General features: G+C 40.9%; 1 protein-coding gene across 1 annotated transcript in view; it reads left to right on the forward strand.

Moving 5' to 3' along the window:
* The window catches only part of PCF11 (PCF11 cleavage and polyadenylation factor subunit), a gene marked incomplete in the record, with an annotated part of 36,283 nt that overhangs the window by 9,211 nt on the left and 11,071 nt on the right, over positions 1–16,001 (forward strand). The window contains 9 exon segments of the mRNA XM_077451400.1: positions 2,155–2,280; positions 5,089–5,274; positions 5,576–5,678; positions 5,681–5,769; positions 9,504–10,109; positions 10,111–10,682; positions 11,373–11,559; positions 12,817–13,264; positions 13,376–15,180. Coding sequence (XP_077307526.1) covers positions 2,155–2,280; positions 5,089–5,274; positions 5,576–5,678; positions 5,681–5,769; positions 9,504–10,109; positions 10,111–10,682; positions 11,373–11,559; positions 12,817–13,264; positions 13,376–15,180 — 4,122 coding nt within the window.

A 16,001-nucleotide genomic window follows, 5' to 3' on the forward strand; every position in this document is an offset into this window, starting at 1 on the left:
TGGACAGAGTAGGGAATCTTTAAAACCCCTGTAGTTTGTTTTTCTGCTGTCTGTATCTTTGATTATTTCACCATTTGTTAGAGACAGAACATAGGAGGGGGAAATGTTGGGCTTTTTAGTTTAAAAGTGCCAGCTGGGTCTTGCAGAAAATTACACAGGCAGTTTATCTTTTGCATTTAGCAGTACAGTATATTGATGGTCCCTGTTGTGTTTTTTTTTAAAAAATTTTTTTCCTCTGCCAAAAAAAATATATCCCCCTAAATTTTTTATTTTTACCTCTGTCTTGTAGAGTAGGTTCCATCCCCTACGTATGTTTTGGTATTCCTTGGCAGAATATCTTGATGTGAAGATTCAGATTAGAGCCGGATTAGTTGACATCTTGCTGTAACTTTCATGCCCCATGAGCCTCCATATCAGCTAAGCAGCCCTTGCCAGTTTCCCTCTGACCTACTTTAACCATGTTATTTTGCACCATTTGTCGTTTTAGTGCACATTCTCTATTTGAATAAATGGCTTTGAAATGTGTGATTGGTATGCTATAATATGTAAATAAAATGTATGAAATTTGTTATTTGTCTTTTTTTATTTGCTGCTGTTTATTGCATCTGTATTATTGAAAGGTTGAACTGCAATAAAAAAGGTGTTTGACACATCGTGGTGGGAGGTGGTTATGAATGTATCTCAGTGGTATTTAATAATTGCAGTAACACATAGACACATTTTTAAAGCGTGGTACTTTTTTTTATTTATTTTATTTTTTGCAATAAACATGCATACATTTTAAAGGCCAACATAGTTTGTAAATGCAGTCATGATATGACTATATTTAGGTTTCTGGGTGCATGTAAAATTAGTCACATAGCAATAGTTTCATTTCAATAAATAACTAACTAAGCTACTCTGGGATGTTGCAACTAGTTCTTTGGGTTGTTGTGGGGGGGGGGGTTGCACAATAGTCTTTACACGTTGCATAAGGTAACTTCCAGTGCTGTCTGCAGACACATAGCTCCCTTTTCTCATACTGTATACAATATTTACATCAACATTCTTACATTGGCATTCAGTGACTGTTACAGGTTTCAAATACACACACATACACATACACGTGTCCCAGGAGTTTAAGGCCTCATTCAGACAGCTGATTAGTTTCTCTGCCAGTAGGAAATTGCATTTCTTCCTGGCAGAGAAACTTTGAGCCCATTCACAAGCTGTAGTGGCCCACGTTCATACCCTGTATAAACAAATGGCTAGTGCCGCCGCTATCCACACATACCCATACGCATGTAGGGCCTCTGGCTCAGGACCCAGGCCTGGCATTCTCTAGACTTGCTATACTAATTGTCCAGTCTCTATGCATCCATAGGACAGAGTGCTGCTGCAGTCAGATGGCACTTTTAACATTCGGCGGCAGCAGCCTAATCGCCCGTCTGAAGGAGGCCCAAACCTTAGGGGTATAATCTTTATGTACTTGTCTGGACAGTATTTAGATACTGCAATTGGTTCTGTACCCTGTTGGGTGGGGGGGCGGGGAGAGGCTGGAAAAACACGCTACTTTAAAAGGTGACTAATGTGGCAGAAACTGAACAGGTGACACCTGCGGGTAATCTCACTTTCCTGAGCAGATCTTTTAAACAGGTGGAAACATTCACAGGTTAACTGCTTGCTTACCTCTGAGTCCTTCATGCTGAACACATCTGGGAAATTATGTGGAAGATGCAGCATACTTGGCTGTTCAAAAAAAAAAAATGGAAAAAAAATCTTCAGCAGTTGCCAGATGGAGCGGAATGTATATAACGCCTTCGAGCATGGAGAAATGTTTCCTCTGGTCATCGGGCCTGGAGATCCTTTAAGCGAATGCAACTCCTCCTAATTGTTCAGAAAATTTTAAAAGCGTTCAGTTTTAAAACCAAAACGGATAAATCTTAAATCAAAGTGGCTAAATTAAAATGGGAACCCTAATATTTTGCTATTTGCTTGTGGAGATATCAAGAATATTTTTATAAAAAAAAAAAGAAAACATTTTCTCTTCATTGCACGTGGGAATCAGTTAATCTTAAAGCCATGTTCTGCTCTTTTGGTTTGTATAGAAATGGGATCAGTAAACTGGGCTGGCGGTCTTGTCGTATTAAACTTATCAGTTTTTTTTTTATTTAGGCACCTAGCTCAGAGAAGCTTCCAGTCATGTATCTTATGGATTCCATTGTTAAAAATGTTGGAAGAGACTACGTTGCTGCGTTTGCTAAAAACATAGTTTCCACGTTTGTTATTGTGTTTGACAAGGTATAGATTCAAAATTCTTGAAACTTCTGTATTGCAATAGCTTGAATGTATGTATTGTGTTTTTAATCTAGCTTAACTATGTTCCACATTAGGCCTCATTCACATGGGTGGGGGGGGGGGGGGGGATCTTTCAAGTCATATGGATTTGCAGGACAATTCTAAATGCATGTACTGATTTTAAAATAGTATAATGTATGCTCCGTTTTACCTTCATTCTGGTGCGTTTAGAAGGGGCAGATCAGATGCCGAGATGTGTATGCATTGAAAATGCAGGAGAAGGTGATCTGGGAAGTAGAATGCTTATACATCCAGATTAATTTCTCTTGCAAATGCAGGAGACTTATGTGAATGAGGCCTAAGTGTCTGAAAGGAAGGATTAGTTTGATCTTGGTAGCAACCAATGAGCTGTTCTGGTTCATTTTCTTACCGGTATACAAAAATATAAAAGGTAGGATATAATCTCCTTTCAAGGATTTTATTAAAATGAAACTTCCATGAAAAGCTGACCAGATTTTTTTATTTGTGAACGGCGTACCCAAAGTGAGTATGACTTGTTTTTTGCATTTGTGTTCTGGCTGGTCCTGAATATTGTCTAAGGACTAAAATCTCTGAACAATTTATGGTTTTAGGATTATGGAATTAAAGCCCAACTCTAAGGGAACCAATTTTAAAGGATAATTTTTTACTTTTTGCAAGAGTGATTATATAATTTTGCAGGTTTGAAAATATGCGTTTTTTTTCTTTTAATTTTTATTTTTTTTTGTTAGGATCCTTTTAAAGAATAGTCCAGTGATGGCACCCCAGATGTTTTGTAACTACATTTCCCATGATGGTCATGAACTCTGCAGTGTAGTTACAAAACATCTGGGGTGCCGAGGTTCACCATCGCTGCAATAGGCGCTCAGGCCGTGGCCCTCTAGCTGTTGTGGAACTTCAAGTTCCATGACACCTTTTTGGATTCATGCTTGTACCAGCCTTTCAGTGCCTCATGGGACTTGTAGTTCCACAAGGCTAACTGGTACATACATGACTCCCAAAAGCGTAAATGGAACTAGTAGTTTCGCAACATTGGGAGCTCCACAGGTTGGAGCACTCATGCATTAAAGCAGCGGTCTCAAACTATGGCCCTCCAGGTGTCCAGGAACTACAATTCCCATCATGCCTGTGAATGTCAAGAGTTTTTTTTTTTTTTTTTTTTAACAATGGCTCCATGGGATGTGTAGTTCTGTTGGAGATCCCTGCTTTTAAACCATTGCTCTCACATCAGGTGGGGCACATCTTTAACAAGTTACACCCTAGAATTTAACACGTTACAAGAGGTGAACCTGTATTAAATCAATTTCTGCAATGTGGATGCTCCCACACTGAAAGGGTTAACTGCTTGTTTAGGTCTAGAGTGCGTAGAAATGATTTACTTGGTCTTCAGTACTGCTAGAGTCGTGCCCGCAGCATCCCCCCCATGCTTTAGCGGTTGAAGGTCCTGATGTTGTCAAGACCAATGCAGGGTCCACAACCTTACTGCATTGGACATAATGACGCTGAGGAACAGTCCACCGTTGGAACATAGGGAAGCGCCCTCTGCTGGGGGAAGCTGAGGGTTTGGGTAAGTGCTTTTACTACAATAAATGAGCAGTTTCTTGACATTGGGCTCTAGAAACATTACATAAATGTTTTTTCCTGGCAGGCTAATGTTCTGTGGTTGACATAAAGAGTCAATGCAAAATCTAATATCCGTGCATCTGTAGACACTGGGGATCTACCTGTTTCCCTGTAAAGAAACAAGTATGCATACCTTTTTATGGAAACCGATTGGATCCCATGCTGAGCTGTAAGCCGCAGCTTCACTGAGGCAGGTGCAGAGGAGACGGAGGACAACGAAAGCCCCATAGTAAGTCTATGGGGGATGTCTCTTCCCTGTCATTTCATAGTCAGTGTGTTCTACAGAGCTTCCGGTGCTGAAGATCGGAACGGAGTGGGTCAGATCGGCTTCCAAAAAGGTATTTATACTTCTTCTTTTTTTTTTTTTTTTTTTTCTTCCGTGCAGGAAAAAAAAATCTGCATGCGATACCAGTGTTTGTGGTGTGAACAGGGCACATAGAAAAACCATTTTTATTTGTGCCCTTGCAGAAATCCTGACGACGTCTCTGCACCATGGTGTGAACGAGGCCTAAACGGAGCTAAACCCTCCTATTCTTTTCAGTCTAGGAAGCTTCAAACTTGGTCTGTTTGATCTACAACTGACATGACGCTGCACATGTGATCAGTTATGACACCAGCCATTTGATAGCTTGAAAGCACAAGCAAATGTGACAGCATGCTGTGACTGTAACTGGTTTATGCAACTGTTTATAGGTTAAGTTCTGCTTTAAGATTACATAGTTTAGTTACACTAGTAACTTTTTTTTTTTTTTTCTTTACATTTAAAGTTGTTTCAGAATGCAATCTAACTTGATATAATGCTAGTTCAGGGTTCATTCATGTTGCTGTGTGGTAAAATGCATGCATTTGTGTCCTTTTTTTTTTTTTTTCTCCCCCATTTAGCGAATGAAAAAACAGGTAAATTGCCATTTAAAACCTTTTCAGAAAACGTTTTTTAATTTTATTTACAGCAAACCACGACTGTGCCTGTCATGCCAAATGTATTCCTTTCCTAGTAAAGTCAGACCCGTTGTCACATTTAAAATGTACTCTTCGGGCTGCTTCTGCATCCACATTTTTTTTTTAATGTAAATTTCGATTTTTAAATGTCTGTTCGAGATGTAGCTGGATGAACTGTCAAGATGCAAACTTTGTTCTGTCGTTTTCCAGGTGGATGAAAACACTAGAAAAAGTTTGTATAAGTTACGTTCCACATGGGAAGACATTTTTACTTCAAAGAAACTCTATGCACTTGATGTGAGGGTCAACCAGGTAGACCCAGCATGGCCCGTCAAGCCTTTACCCCCTAATGTGAACACAGCTAGTATCCATGTGAACCCCAAATTCCTCAACAAAGTAAGTATTAATGGATGTGTTTTTTTTTTTTTTGTCCCAAATACAAAGTGTAATTGCCAGCACTCCTAGCTGACACAGATTATTTGTTTATCTGTCTTAATTTCCTCAGAGGATATCCTTTTGGTCATCTAAAGGTTTTCTGTGACTTGGTACTTGCTGAAAGAAGCTTTGCATAACTCTTGCGCTTATCTTGAACAAAAACCTTTTATTTTTTTTTCAATGGATGTTTTTTTATTTTTATTTTTTTTGGTTTAAAACATTTTATTTTTTAAAGCCCCCCTTTTTCTTTTCTTCTCAATAGCCAGAGGAGCCTACTACACCTGTTATATCGGTGCCAAAACCTGCCCCGTCTCGCACTATGAAACCTGAGGTACCAAAGGCTCATCTTTCACAAGAGCAGCTTATAAGCAGCAGTTACTTATGAAGCAAAAACAATTGTTAGAACTTCAGCAAAAGAAGTTGGAGTTAGAATTAGAGCAGACTAAAGCGCAACTGGTAAGTAATGTTTACAAGGTCATTTAAATGCTTCCTGAGTAACATAGTTGAATTCATGTAAATACCTTCCCCCCCTTTTTTTTTTTTTTTTTTTTTTTTTTTTTTTTTTTTTTGTTCATGTCACTAAAAGTACTAAACCCACATCATAAAAAAAGCTTGATAAATGGTGTGCTACATGCTGTTCATACTTGGTCCCTGAGATTGTTTTTTTCGTATTCTGCAAAAAAAACAAATAAACCCTGGTTGATCCTGCTACTGTCTTCCCCCCCCCCTTCTGTCCATGATCCCAATGCAGCTAGGGATTTTGAAGAGCAGTGTTCAACTTTGCACATGCTCAGTTTTCAGTAACTGACTATGCAAAGCATTGCTTCCATATCACATCTGTGCAGCCCATGTGACTAGAGCAGTGATGGCAAACCTTGGCACCCCAGATGTTTTGGAACTACATTTCCCATAATGCTCAACCACACTGCAGAGTGCTTGAGCATCATGGGAAACGTAGTTCCAAAACATCTGGGGTGCCATGGTTCGCCATCACTGCTATAGAGTCTTCCATGTGGGCGTATACACGGTGGTAAATGACAGCCCACTCCCTCCGTGACCACTAACCAGCTACACAATGGGAGCAGCAGGATATTGCATGTAGATTGATGGAGGCTTCACCCTAATTCTAAAACGGGCTGGAGGGGTGTGACACGAGCAATGACTTACAGAAATCTGCCCACGTGCCAAAATAAAGATTTGATTTCAAATTGAGAGGAAATTTTGGTGCAGAAAACTGAAAATTCCAGTTTAATAGAGATATATTATTAAAAATTTATATTTGACTTTTTAATATCATAAATTGAAATGTGTTAATTTGTTGGCCATTATTTACACTTTTCTTGCATATAAAATTAATAAATCTCCCTGTTTTGAAAAGCATTGAAATTGCATCGATTGCACCTGTGTTGCGGTTTTGAAACGGTCTTTGAGTCACCTAAACGATGAAAACAAAAGCACAGTAAAATCGTGCGTTATCGACCCCCCCCCCTCTCTCTCATCACAAAATGCCAACACCATTTTATGTCTTGACTGCTGAAATTTCAGTGCATCTCTATTTTAAACAGTTTGATATTTTTACTCTGTATCCCAAAGGCTTTATTTTAATATACAGAAATGGAAGGACAATGCAAATTAAACACTGTTTTAGTATCACTTAAAGTCTGGCTATAGAAGGAACAGCATAACATTTTCTCTTATCCAATGAAAATCAGGTCATCAAAGGGGGGGAAAAAAAAAATCTTGATGCTCAAATATGCAATCACTTTTAGTGAAATTGTTTAAATAGATGTTGAAACTTTACTCTTTACCCACTGTGTGATTATCCACATTGGTAATCTGTCATTAATCACTTGTCTACTACAGCATTTCTTATGTTTTTGCACACTTTAAAATTTGTGTCTTAGCCCCTAGATATTTGGTCTGCCAAGGATAAATTTTCATAGTGTTGGAAAATCAGTTTGAATAAAGAGATTCTAGTAGACTAAATATTTGGATCTCAGAAAAATTGTGCTATGGGCAACTTAAAGTGGTAGTCAACGTCTACACCACTACCCCCACCCACCCCCCGCAGCGTCGTGCTAGAACGTATTCTAGCGCATTATGACAGACTTGCCTGCAAACAGAACCCTCCAGCGCAGTGCTGTCACATCCCCTGATGCTGCCATCTTCACCTGGTATTCCAGGTTTGTGGGCTGTACTGCTTTGAGTGGCCGGGGCTACAATGCGGGAGCGCTGAATGGGCGGCACGAGTATGCCTTCCCTTCACAGCGCATGCGCTGGTGATGTCACTCGCTGCGTCCATGTGAATATCTCTTTAAGCGCTGCAAGTTTAGGTGATGCTCACTGTACCTACAGGTAAGCCTTATTGGTCTAATCGGTAGGCACAAGTTAAAGTGGATTTTTACTCCGATGATCTATCCAATGTCACACAGGCTGACAATGCAATCCCTACTTGTATATCATGTCTTATTTTAGAAGATAAAAATCATTGCATGCTTTGGAACTTTTGTAAATGGAGTCTGAGACTGGAGGTGGAAAACAAAACATACCTGTTGTAAGACGTGCTATAGGCTAGAGTTCATTGGCACAAACAATCAGAATGCCATTAAGATTGCAGGCTTTAAATACTTGCACAGTGCGAGTTTATGCAGATACCACAGCATGAATTCACTTTTTGGCAGAGTAATTACATATACATCGAAAATACAGGGTTTTTTTTTTTTTTTCCTGGTCAAAGTGTGTTTATCTTAAAAGTATTCAAAAGCAAATAGTTTAAGATGGAAAAGTTTGTGGCAATGTTCAGTGGCTATCCCAGAGACCATTTTTTATTTCAAGCATTACTGTGTGTTAGGGGTGTTTTTTTTTATTTTTTTGATCTTGACTACAGCTACTCCTTTTGGTACCTGACAGGATTTAAAGATTACAATGTATTTTTACATCAATAAGACGGGGCTTCATTTATTAGGACTCCAATCATTTTGTTACCTGTGGGCACCACTTGTTTTACAAAGGAGGATTTCCTTGGCGACCTATGAATGGGGAACCACTTAAAGCTGCTGTTCAGTTAATATATCTTTTTTTTTTTTTTTTTTAAACGGATAAGTCAGCAGCTACATGAACTGTAGCTGCTGACAACCACTTGCCGCTGATGTAACTTTTTTATGGTGGCAAGCTGGCACTGCCATTTTTGGGACGCACATGCGCGCCGGTCCCCTCCAGGAGCTGATCTGCCGGTACCGAGGACTCTATATCCGCCGATCATCCAGCACAGAAGCAGAAATGTAAACAAGGCAGATCACTGTCCTGTCAGTAGTGAAGACATGGATCCTGTGTCTCTGCAAAGCGGGGTCTAGGATCCATATCTTCCCCTAGTAAAAGCACCTCCCACACTACAATAAAACATTTGTTAGGCACACAGTTAACCCCATTTGATCGCCCCTGATGTTGAACCCCATTCAGTGTCCGTACAGTGAGGGTGCATATGTTTAGCACTGTATTAATGTCCGTGCACTGCGTGAAGAAATGAGAGATAAAGATATAATATTTACAATTACACACTCTTATGTGTTTTATAGCAGAAAGTCAAAAATATTGGGAGGAGTGGTGTTTGAGCAAAAACCCAGAGGTGATCAAATGCCACCAAAAGAGCGCTCTATTTGGGGGTAAAACTATTTTAATTGGGTACAGCACCAGCAATTGTCAAAGTAATGCGGTGCTGTATCTCAAAAAAAAATTGCCTGGTCATGAATGGGGTAAATTTTTAGGAGAGCAAGTGGTTAAACGCACTAGCCTATCCCAGGATCCAGTGCTGTCCTCCCCCAGCCAGTTTCTTTACCATGCTTTGGTTCCTGGTGCAGACATACTATCTGTGTTCAGCCAGCTATGACTGCTCACTGAGTCTTGCAGCTTTTTGGGACTAGCGACGTGTCCCTGAAGGTGAGGGTTGGGTACCTGTCAAAACCAGGTACCTGACTCCCCTTCCAAAAAATTGTCCCAGAGGAGGGGGGAGAGAAACCCTTTCCCCCTTTTTTTTTTTTTTTTTTTTTTTTGTGGGTTTGCACTTTTTAAATTACCTTTTTGCGTTTTGCAAATGCGTGTGTTTGTTTTTTTATTTGCAGTTTGTCTGACTGTTTTGGGATTTCGACTGTGACATTTTATTGCTTCCTTAATGTGCATCTTTCTTTTTATAGGCTAGTTCAGTACCCGCAAAACCTAATGTTATCCCAGAAATTCCACACCTGCCTGCTAAGGCTGTGCACCCGACCTCTACTACACATTCTGAGAAGAACAAAATTCCTCTACCCTCTCAGTCTGACAAGGTTCCAGCATCAACCAGAGACCCTAGACTTAACAGGGGAAACCAGCATTCAACACATACAAAAGAACAACCCAATAAAAAGGAAATGAGGACAAATACAACTGCACCACCAGACTCTAAACCCTTAAAACCTGTTCCATCAGACAAACCTAGCTTGTCTAAGCCAGAAAAAAATAAGCCAGCAGAAAAGTTACTAAAGAGGGAACCCTTATCCTTGGACATTAAATGCAAGTCCAAATCGCCTTTACCGTTGATACCCAAGTTACCCCATGCAAAAGATAGCAAGCCCCCAGTTGTCGAGGGCACCAGAGATTCTGGTACAAGAGACTCTGATGTAAATAGAAGGGATCCAAGGTTACGCAAGCACGCGAGGGACAAATCCTCTGATAAACCAGAAGAAATTAAGGAAAAACGAAAAAGCACAGAGAAAAAGGAGGACCACAAATCATCCGAGCATCGACCATCTGGAAATAGGAACCAAGACTGTAAATGGTATTTTGCCGAAAAACGATGTGGTTGTAAATGACCCGGACAAACTAATCCAAAAACCTGGGAGAAGTAGTAACCGAAAAAGGTCCCGATCACGTTCTCCTAAGTCCAGGAGAGACAGACGCTCTCCGTTAAAGAGAAGACAAAGAAGCCAATCTCCAGTTCCTCAAAGGAGCCGCTCTCCTATTCCTCCTCCTGTCCCCAAAAACAGCAAGCTGCGTCAACCTGGAAGTAAACCACCTCATACGAGTGACTTTTCATCAAGTGCGAGAGATGACAGAATTAAAAGGATTCCCAAATTAGATCCTAGAGATGGCAGGAGGCAAAGGCCCTCGGAAGAAAGGCAGAAAAGACCTTCAGAGGAAAGGCAGAAGAGACCTTCAGAGGAAAGGCAGAAGAGACCCTCGGAGGAAAGGCAGAAAAGACCTTCAGAAGAAAGGCAGCAAGATGCAGCAACACCAGTGTTTAGTAAAACTGGTTTAGACCCAAAAGAAAATGTGGAGAACTGGCAAGGATCTAAGACTGGCAAAAGATGGCGACCTGGATGGGAGGAAAATAAGACGTGAGTGTCAATTACCTCCTTTTTTTTATACACGTTATTTTATTTAATGGGAACCTGTACTTTAGAATATTTTGCTACAGCTGATTTTTAAAAAGGCTTGTTGCCTTGCAGTCATGATCTAGGCTTCTTGAGGCAGTTTGCAGAAATTCTGACTTTTTAATCTGTACACTTGTTGCTTGTCACTGGCTGAAAAACCAAATCCCTATGTTCGATGACAGACGTCTTACCGCTTGGTAAAATTTCTGTCACCGCAGGGACACTTGTAGAAACAATTGTTTTCTTAAATGTCCCATTCACACTGCAATACAGCCTAGCGCTGCGCTAAAATGCAGACCTGCACTGCAATGTTAGGCAGCGTGCCATCTGACTTTGTAGTAAATTAAGTGATCGTTTTGTACACTTCAAATAAAGCTTGTACAAAAAAAAGCGGTGCATTGCGCTGAATTGCACATCATACTGCCCTCAAGTACAGTCAGCATTGTAATCTGGTTGCTCTGATTTTGCCACCTTGTATAGTTTGACGTGACCCTCAGAGTATTGATGCCAGCGATGGCTATGTAACTTGTGAAGGCCCCCCCAATATATACTCAATACGTTTTCTGTAAAAACTGCCTTAATTTACATGTAGATTTTTTTTTTTTTTTTTTGTTTTTGACAGTGTTTTTTTTTTTTTTTTTATATTCATTATAGTTCTCAAAATGATGATCACCACCATGGTAGTAGAACTCCTTATCCAAGACATCGGGACAGCTGGCCTAATAGTAAAGGAATACTTTCCCCCCGCACTCCCAAGCAACAACCGTGGCTAAGTGTGGATCCTAACCTAAAAATCCCAAAAGAATTAACAAGTGCAAGCAAAGGAGAACTGCTTCAGAAGGTAAGTGTCAAATCAACATGCTCAGTTATGGTCGTCATGCTATAAAACCTTTTTGCTCTCTTGGTTTATCTTTTACTATACTTTACACAATTTTCAACGGTCCTTTTTTGTTTTGGATACCTCTTGGAAAACTGATCTAGCGGCATGGGATGTCTCATGCATCTGTTTGGGAAAACATGCTTGTATTTATAGGCATAGGGGTGCTTTAATGGAGAGAGCAAAATCTGGTGCAGTTCTTCATAGAAACAGATCAACTTCCAGTTTGTATGTGTGGGGTGTTTTTATTGATTTAAACCCTACTCAGATTTTGCACACTCCAGATTTAGTAAGTCAACCTCTATGCTATTAATGCAAGCATGTTCCCCAATAGATGCATCCCATTGCTGATCACTTTAGTTCACATGGTCAACCCCTTTCCTTGCCGATGTTCTGTATACAGTATAAAATTCCCAATACAAACCATTGTGCTGGGGAACATTACATTTCCTATCCCTGAATGTCCCCTGCCAAGTCCCTGGACTATGTCAGCTAAAACCTATTGATTACATGGATCCTGGAAGCTTCATTGACAAAATATGCCTTCGGTCTGCAGATCCCACTGCAGCCAGAAGTCAGCAGTGTTCATCTGTTACTGTAATTGTCATTCATTTGCAGTGTAATATAAAATAAAACTTTTTTTGGTTGTCGGCCTGTATACAAATGTAAATAAAGCTTTTTGTCAGGAAAGGGGTTGAAACATAGAAAATATAGGATCAAAAGAAAAGGGATCCACTGCTCCAGGTGTGTGCAATGCCTCAATTGGAACCACGCAGGAGTGCTAGCCCTGGCCCGCCTCTGTGAAAACTTGAGAAAAAAAGAAATGGTTGCATGTCCAAAGGTTCCAAAACAAAATTACTTTTATTGAAAACTACCAGGGACACCAGGTATTAGTCACGTAGACGCGTTTCACACATCTGACCTGTGCTTAATCAGTAGTAATGATTAGGCACAGGCCAGTTGTGTGAAACGTGTCTATTTGACTAATACCTGGTCGTTTTCAATAAAAGGCATTTTGTTTTGGAACATTTTGGATGTGCAGCAATTTCTTCTTTTTCTCAAGAGAAAATATAGGTTGCTCTTTTGCAGATGCCAAGTATGTGTGTGGGTTTTTTTATTTATTACCTACTAATATAATTAAGGTGACCCTTATTTTGTTGTCTGGGTTTCATATGTTCTTCTGAGGGGGTGCTTTATTACTTTTTCTCTTCTCTTTTTAAGGCTAATGAACGCTTATCATCTGGTGAAATTACACAAGATGAATTCCTTGTCGTTGCGCATCAAATCAGGCAGCTTTTTCAGTACCAAGAGGATAAACAGAGATGTGTGTATAGCAGTCCCACCGAAGAATCCAGCAGCAGTGGAATGCGAAAAAAGCCACTTCTTTCTAATGCAGAATTGACGTACTACCAGCATAAAGCTAAGTTAAAGAGAACTCAGGTACAGCATAATTTTATGGATCAAGACTTTATGGATTTGCCCATGGATGAAATGGCCTCTATTGATGGAGAAGTTGAGCACAATGACAGAATACCCAGTAGCTTGTCTGAAAGAAATGAGCAGTTCCCAGAAAGAGTGCGTCGTCCTTCTCCTATGCCTGGAACGCTACTCCCTGAGGAAGACCTCCCTCATGAAGATCGTAGACTTGTTGATCGAGAACTGCCCAAAGGTATGCTTGAATTGACTTTTAAAAATGTCAGGCTTTTAATTTTTTTTTAATTTTATTTATTTGTGTAAATTTTTAGTCAATTTTACCATTTCCACTTTTCTTCCTCTGTAGGTTTAAGAGATGAATCGCGTACTTTATACAGTGAAGAATATACTCTCGAACAACTCAGATTTGATGAAAAAGAGCAGATGGCTTTTGTAGACAGTACCGACCTGGTCAGCAAAGAGGACTCAAAACATGTTGGTTTACTTGAGGAGAGAAGACCACCACTGCATGATCTGCCACCACTGCATGACCTGCCGTCTCTGTTGCCTAATCGAGGTGAAGATGCTGGCAGTCAGGGCTTTGAAGACATGGACATTATGGACAGTAGAGAGAGCTCACCAGTCAAGAGATTTGATGGTCCTTTAGCCAATCAAACTGGAGGTCAACTTTTCGAAAACATGAAAGTACAACCGATGGATTTTGATCCTATAGGAAGCAATTTAGTCGACACTCCGAGGTTTGACAATATTTCTGGACAGCCAAATAACACACAAAGCCAGACATTGCAAAGATTTGAAGGTGTGCAAAATCAAATGGTTATTAATTCACAGATGTGTAGTCAAAGAATAGAGGCTTCTCCAGGTCCACCTCTTGTTCCGACAAGATTTGATGGATCACAAGGACAGCAGTTGGGATCTCAGATGTTTGATGGAATTCCTGGACAACCCATAGGTCCACCACGATTTGATGGAGTGCAGCCAGTGGGACCGCAGCGGTTTGAAGGTGGTATAGGACCAGGACCACAAAGGTTTGATGATCCACAGAGATTTGATGGGGGGCCAGCACCACAAAATTTTGATGGACCTCAAAGATTTGACAATGCACAGAGATTTGACGGACCTCAGAGATTTGATGGAGTAGGCCCACAAAGATTTGATGGGCCCCAAAGATTTGATGGTAATTCGGGGCCTCAAAGGTTTGATGGACCTCATAGATTTGAAGGACCACCCAGGCCGCAGCTACTCCAGCAGAGGTTTGAGGGTCCACAGGGTCCTCCCATGAGATTTGAGCAACCAATGCCTCAGCAGGTTATGTTTGACAGTTCTGGACAACCAATGGGCAATGTGAGGTTTGAAGTGCCACATGGTCCACGGTTTGATGGTCCTCCAGGTCCTAGGTTTGACAGACCACTTGGTCCTAGGTTTGACGGTCCCCTAGGTCCTAGGTTTGATGGGCCACCAGGTACGATGTTTGACGGTCCTCCCCAAGGTCCACGATTTGCTGGAAGTCAAGGTCCCAGGTTTGATCATGGTCCTGGACAACAAGGTTTAATGAGATTTGATGGCCCTATGGGACAGGCTGGGCCCAGATTTGACAATGTTCCTGTAAACAGATTTGACAATCACCCTCCCCATTTGCCAAGGTATGAAGGTGTTCCTGGACAACCATGCACAAGGTTTGATGGCCCTCCTGGTCACCAAACACCACCTAGATTTGATGGCCCAGTACATATGCAGCCTCGGTTTGATGCACCTATGCCACAAAGATTTGATGGCCCCAATCAACAGCCCAGATTTGATATGCCTCTTGGTCCCCAAGGACCACGGTTTGAAAATATAAATCCTCCTATTGGACAGAATCCTCCACCCATTGGGCAGACTCCTCCTCCGCCCTTTGTCCAGACTGCTCCTTTTGTTGATCCCCAAAATGTGTTTCATGGACAGTCACAAGGTATGCCATTTCAAAGGCCAGAACAAAGATATGACCTGCCTCAAGGACCGAGATTTACTGGGCCCCCAGCCCCTGGAATGCAGATGTTTCCTAACCAGCTCCCCAGACCATCTGGACCTTATTTCGATGACAAAAATCCACAGGCACCTCCTTTTGGGAACTTCAACCTACCTGTTGCAAGTATGCAGCAAACCCCTCCGGTAAGTAATTTGTGTAATGTTTCTCTATTAATGAAATCAAAGTAGTTGTCACAAAAACAAAAAATACCCTACAAAGAAAATGGGTTATTCCTACCCCTCATTACTTGCTCTGCCAATCCCTGCTGTATTATTCATAACTGGGAATGTCTGTGTGCGCTCCTTCAATGCACAGTGGTTCTCCTGTCGGCCCTACATCATAAGCAACCCTAGTGACTTGGGACCTGGCATATCAAAATACTAAGCACAGCAGGGGACCAGGCACCCCCAAAAAACAATTTGTGTTGCCTAACTAAATGGCAAGTAAAATATGTCAAGACTCAAAACAACATGCCCCTGCAGTATAATGCCTAAAATGGGTAATGCTGTAATGGTTTAGCCCTCAGTTTAGAGTTGGCCGTATTTGAGGCTAGAATTGTTGCTCACACTCGTGAGCATGTGGTGCAGTTCTTGGTTTTTATATAATGTGCATACACAGATCATGCTTGATTAACTTCTTTCCTGGACATGGGAGTCGTGGAATGACCGCTGTGAATTGTGGAAATGCTCAGAGCTGAGCGCTTCCAGCTTCATACACAGTAGAGACTATCTGATGTTTCCCTGATCTGCTCCCAATTGCCACCCTGAAGGCATTTTGTTGTCCTGGGCTACCCAATAGTATGTGGGAGTTTGTTGTTTTTATTTTTTTTATTTTTTTTTTTAAATCAAATTTTAGTTTTTGTGTTGCCCTGTAACGTCCTCTGGTGAGTTCCTGTACTCTTCTTCCTCTCCATTTGTTTGCAAAAGTGGTGCACATTACAAATACCCGTAGTCCCTAGTCATAT

The sequence above is a fragment of the Lithobates pipiens genome, unplaced genomic scaffold (genome assembly GCF_037356315.1).
Source record: "Lithobates pipiens isolate NorthernLeopardFrog02 unplaced genomic scaffold, aLitPip1_a1.2 Scaffold_23, whole genome shotgun sequence".
Taxonomy (NCBI): Eukaryota; Metazoa; Chordata; class Amphibia; order Anura; family Ranidae; genus Lithobates; species Lithobates pipiens.